General features: G+C 46.9%; 1 protein-coding gene across 1 annotated transcript in view; it reads right to left on the reverse strand.

The window, feature by feature from the left end:
- The window catches only part of LOC104403731 (transmembrane protein 183A-like), a gene marked incomplete at its 5' end in the record, with an annotated part of 11,492 nt that overhangs the window by 3,419 nt on the left and 2,484 nt on the right, over positions 1–5,589 (reverse strand). Inside the window, 3 exon segments of the mRNA XM_010011967.1 lie at positions 1,840–2,020; positions 3,116–3,275; positions 5,488–5,589. The exon segment at positions 5,488–5,589 is cut by the window's right edge and continues 16 nt beyond it. Of these exon segments, the coding sequence (XP_010010269.1) occupies positions 1,840–2,020; positions 3,116–3,275; positions 5,488–5,589 (443 nt within the window).

The following is a 5,589-nucleotide window of genomic DNA, read 5'->3' on the forward strand; positions in this document are numbered from 1 at the left end:
GCTAGGGAAAAAAAAAAGGAAATTAAAGAGGAAAAGCTGGATTGGATAACACCCGGGGCTGGGGGCTCCTCTTGCCACATGCACTTTAGGTAGGCATCTGCCATTAGTTTCAACGACCCGTAAAGGTAGAACCAAAGCCCATGAAAGCCAGAACGTGGGGAGGAGGCAATGGCAGCTCCTCCTCCATTACTGCCGTGCCCAGGCATTTCTGTGCACAGTAATACAGGTGGAGCTCGGAGTCTTGCAGTGGAATAGTGCAGCAAGACCAGGCTCATGTTTCTGCTCCAAGGGGTTAGGTCAAACAAGCCTTGTCACCATTTAATTTCCTTTTTTACAAGCTGCATAATAAAGGACTGCACTTGAAGGACCTTCCTCACACCGTTAGTACAGTAGAAGCACTAGCAGTGGGCACCAAAGCCGTTATGATGTCAACGTGAATGCTTCCAAAACGCTGACCCTGCCAGCACCATCTCAGGGTTTCCTACAGCCACGCCACCAGCTCCAGCAGTGGTGGGAAGTCAGACCCAGGAGGATTAAGGTTAAGTTGGAATTTCCTAGAAATGTTTTGCTTTTTGGTTTTCAAGAGATGTGATACCCAAAGCAGAGATTTGGGATGAGAATGAAGAGCTCTGGATGCAGAGGGAAGACTGCACACAGAGCGTGTGCTGTTCTGCTGCTCTGCAGCACCACCTGCTGGTGGGACTGCTGGATGCACCCTGAGCCATGTGACAGGTTTTTCCAGTATCCACCAGGAGACGAGGGAAGAAAGGAGGGATGTCACGTACAGACCGATGAGGCTGCTCTATTTAGCATGGAAAAGAAAGTCCAGAACTACTTCAGTTTGGCCCCCAAAACCTCATTCAACAGGTTTCTGACTTTGGATTTGGAGGGTGAAGGATTCACATTGTTGCTTAAGCTGCTCACAAAGTATCAGCCAGTTGCAAGTTAAACCCAAACAAGAGACACAGAGGCATTTCAGAGTTAATGGTCTACAGCAATTAAAGAGGAATAGATATGCAAGTGCTCCAAGCTGGGATAGCAAAGGGAATTGCCTGCCCACACCAGCCCAACACAACTGCAGCCCCAATCCCAAAGCAGACACTTGCCATGCTCACAACCTCACTGCCCTCCCTGCCCAGACCCCGAGCCGATGGATGACCTACAGGAGCGTGGTATGAAAGGACGCCCTTTCAGAGGCTACCAGTGGCACTTCTCATCTCTCCAGATGCCTGCTCGGAGAAAAGATGTATTCTGGCAGACAGTGTCAGAATAAAGCAGAAGATATAAAAGCTGATCCCACTACAACTCCTTTCAGCAACAAATTTGCAACAGGGGAAGAGAGAGCTGCAAATATCCCTAGTAGATCTGGCATTCAGTGCAGTAAGTGCCTTTTTGCTGTTACAAAAGATGTTGCAGTAGGAATTAACGTAGAAGTTACCCAGAAGAGCAACAAGAAACCTCTGCAGTAGCAGCTATACAGGTACAAGTAACCAGTGCACTTTTTAAAACCACTATTCAGAGCTGGAAGTCATCCCACAGCCAAGTTTGCCTCTGGTGAGGCACTGGAATAAGTTGCCCAAGGAAGTTGTGAATGCCAACAGCAGAGGTGTTCAAGGCCAGGCTGGACAGAGCCTTGGGCGACATAGTTTAGTGTGTGGTGTGGGGGGTTGGAACTAGATGATCTTAAGGTCCTTTCCAACCCTAACTATTCTATGATTCTATGAAGTTTCACTGGCACCATCTAAACATGGTCTATTTTAATTCTAGGAAGGGAACAAAAACAACCCCAGAAAGAGCAACATCTCAGACATACCCAACTTCCTCAGTGCTTCCACTTACTCTGGAATTTTTTAAAGTGCTGGGAGTACTGTCTGGAATAGCTGGATTCCTGGAGACTCGAGCTGCAAAAGGCTCATACATGTGGTACAGCGACCGGATGACACACGCCCGGAGGCAGTGCAGCTTCTCCATGGACTCCGGGCGCAGGCGCAGGGGCAGGTACGCGTCCAGACTGTAGTGCCTGAAAAGCCAACGACAAACCCAGCACATGCTGAAGGGTCACAATGGCAGAGATGTGCAGAGGAGAGCTAGGAAAGAGATGCACGTGGAGAGAAAATGGAACATCTGATTGATCAGAGGACCTCTTGTCGGCTCTGAGTGCTTCAAGCGTGCACACTGCTCTACACAAAACCTCATGACACTCTTAAAGACCTCACCCATATCAGACAGGTATACACAGAAGCGTGTCATCCTACAATTCCTCAGTAATTCCTTGCAGACACTTTGCCCAGAGAGCCCAGATGGTGTTTTAGCTGCAGGATGCACAAAGACCTGCAGATTCCGGCAGGTTCTCAATGACTCACTTTAGCCGAGTGTAACTGCATCCCTGCAGACAACTGTCTCAGCTGTCTGCCTGTGCTTGAGGATCATTCCTTGATCCAGTGCCAAAGGAGCCTTTGCTAGGGATCTTCACACTAAAAAACAGGGGTGAGGATGACTACGGCTGCTATTTGCTCCCCACTCTTGCTGCCTGCTCCTCCTGGACAACAGACACAGAAATGTAAAGCAAATGTTCTGTCCTGAAGGAAAGTCTAAGTGCTGTGCACCAGGACAAAGGATCTGGTTCAAGTTTGACCACCTCTTTGCTTTTCTTTTACTTTAGTTATAACTAACTTCTGCCACTGAGACAGCTCCAAAATGCCTTAGCTCCTTCTCAGGCCACTCTAATTACAGGAACATGGCCATGATCAAAGCTTGAGGCAGGGCATGCTTTCCATCAGTGATGTCTTTCAGTGAGGTAGTGGCACTGACTCTCCTGTAAGCACTTTGAGTGCTTTACAGCCAAAGCACACTGTTACAAACAGGAGCACATAGGCCATGGCAAGCAGGAAAACACACCATGCTTAGAGATTATACACAGGAATATGCCACACAGATCCATTTCCAGATCCAAAGCAGACGCAATATACCACAACCCCTTGCCAGATGAGGCCCCCCTCACCATATCAATAAGCAAACATTATAGGACACTAGCCAAAAGGGAATTATTTCCTTATTTACAGCTCCACAGAGCTGGTCACTGCTGAAGCCTCCTACAAATAGTCTTGAGTCTCACCTTCTGTAAAGCCTGGTCCAAAAGGCAGCAGTGCAAGTAACAGTCCAGGCTTTCTTGCAAATCAAAGAGAAGCGGACAATGTCTTCAGGGCGAATGTAGGAAGCCAACAGCAGCCAGATATCAATGGGGTATTCTTCTCCACCACCCCCATCAGGATCTTCTAAAGGCAATGAAGGTATATTAGTGTAGCAAGTGACCTCTTTATCAAGTCGTATCTAGAGGCATGTACTTTACTACTGGTAGCACAGGGTAAGCAGCTGAAATATGTATAGACACAGGGTCAAACACAGCCAGGTTAATACAACTTTGTTACCACTGCTTCTGGTTTTCATCAGCATGCACTTGCTCGTCCACACAACCACTACACTTGTCCTTTGCTGGATAGATGCCATCATTTATCCCTGCCACACTTGTCTGCACAAGTATGGGAAGTGGCAGCTTCAAATAAATCAAGCTGAAAGGTTCTCTGGAGGTCTCTAGTCCAACCAGCCCAGCGCAAAGCAGGCTGGATGGGACCCTTTTTGTTCTGACTATATCCAAGGTTGGAAACCCCACAGCCTTTCTGGACCCTGTTTCAAGGCCTGACACTTTCACAGCTGAAAAATAACACTTAAGTGAAGAAATAAAAAGTGATGGCAAATACAGAGGCAGCTTTATGCAAAGGAGGGCCAAGCTCATGGGTTTTTATCAAAACCCATTTATCAGGTCATTTAACTTCAGCTTTATGAAAGCTCATTTAACAGGTCAGCAAAAAATGCTTTCCACTAGAAGTCTCTGAACATTAAGACATTGCCAAGCTTATTAGGTCTTTGTTCAAATGGTCACAGTATCTTGGTAGGAGCTCTGCTAGGGAGAGCAAACAACTCTCTGCAACTGGCTGATCAGCTGCTTCTCTTGAATCTAATTTCATTAAAGCTTCTTGGAAGGGAATGGCCCATTCTTCCTCTCAGAGGTGTCAGAACTGCTCAACCAGAACTGAAGGCACAGAAACTCCTTCATTCCTGCAGCAAGTTTAAGTGAACACCACACCTTTTTCCACAGACATTGCTCCAAAAATACTTTTAAAGAACATAAATAACTAAACAATACTGAGCTTTAAGAACATTAAGAGAAACAAAACATACAATCTGTATATGGTGCTAACAGAAAAACTGCTTCAAAGTTTGTGCATAGGTGGCATAAAGCAGGTGTTTAAGAACTTGAGGGTGCCAGACCTAATCCTGAGGCAGCAGGCCTCAAAGGGCAGTACTTCAGCCCCATGTGATAACTGCCAAAGCAAGCTCTGCATGTAATCTCTTCCCTCCCCCTCCCTGGATTTATGGCAGGCACACCCACAATAGGCTGTCACATCCACTTTGCTGTTTCATCTTACTCCAGAAGCCATCAAACTACAACTGCGGAACTGCAGAGCACAGCCAGAAGCATCCTTGGTCTATTGCCATTTCTTTCCTTCCCTAAACACGCAGCAGAAGTAAGCCAAGGTTGAGACAGACCAGAATCCTCTCCTTCCAGACTGCTAACTCCCATAACTCCAGCCACTCCTTATTTTCCCAGAATTCTGAAGCATGTCTCAATAAAAGAGATTAAACTCCTATCCCAGAGGAGTGCTATGCACCTACAGTCCCTGATGAATGTTGGTATGTTACATAAATTAGTATCAGCATTAAGGAAGTTAAAGCTATTCTTAAGCTCAAGAAATGAAGTTAAACTTGGTTTCTCAACCTGGAAGTAACCCTTCTTCAAAACTCCTGCAGGGTTCCACAGTGGAGCTGAACAGTCTGTTGCTTCCACTGTGATGCAAATCGCTTTCTAGAGCTGCACCAAGTGCTGAAGGCTACATCTCCCTGGCATTAACTTACTGCAACACCACTAGGGCCAAGTTCCCTTGCTTGCTGGAAAAAGAGCCCTCTACACTCATTTGTAACAAAGCACAGCTTGGAAACACCCTGAAGACAGAGCCTGTATTCTGCCAGCCTGGAAAGCAGCAGTTTCTTCCCCAAAGCAAACGCTGCTCTCACCATCGAGTGCTCAATGAAGGAACCTGTCCAGTGGCAGTTTCACAACTCTTTCAAGAGCAGCATTTGTTTTCCAAGGTTCAGAGAGGTTTACTGAAAGGAACGAGCTCTCAGGCTTTGATTTCACAGCCAAGGCTCTGCCTTCGTGAAAAGGCAACACCTCTGAGGAGTCCCAGCAGATTCAAAAGTGATTTAACCCTTGGCATTTCATTTCTTTGTGCACAGACAAGTCACAGAATGCCCCGAAGAGCCCCATGGATAGCCTGTAATCAGCAAATATTAACATGACACAGGCAGAAGCCACAGCAGCAGCCCCTGCAGAGCCCCTGGGAGAGGCTGCTGACAGTACAACTCTACCTTTGTGCCTTTTGCTCTTCTTTTTTCTAGAGGCAGCTCGCCCGTTGATGCTCTCCTTCGTATCCATTTCATCGCTGCTGTCACAAGACTCTCCCGACACGG

Source organism: Nestor notabilis, unplaced genomic scaffold (genome assembly GCF_000696875.1).
Source record: "Nestor notabilis isolate BGI_N333 unplaced genomic scaffold, ASM69687v1 scaffold4433, whole genome shotgun sequence".
NCBI lineage: Eukaryota > Metazoa > Chordata > Aves > Psittaciformes > Psittacidae > Nestor > Nestor notabilis.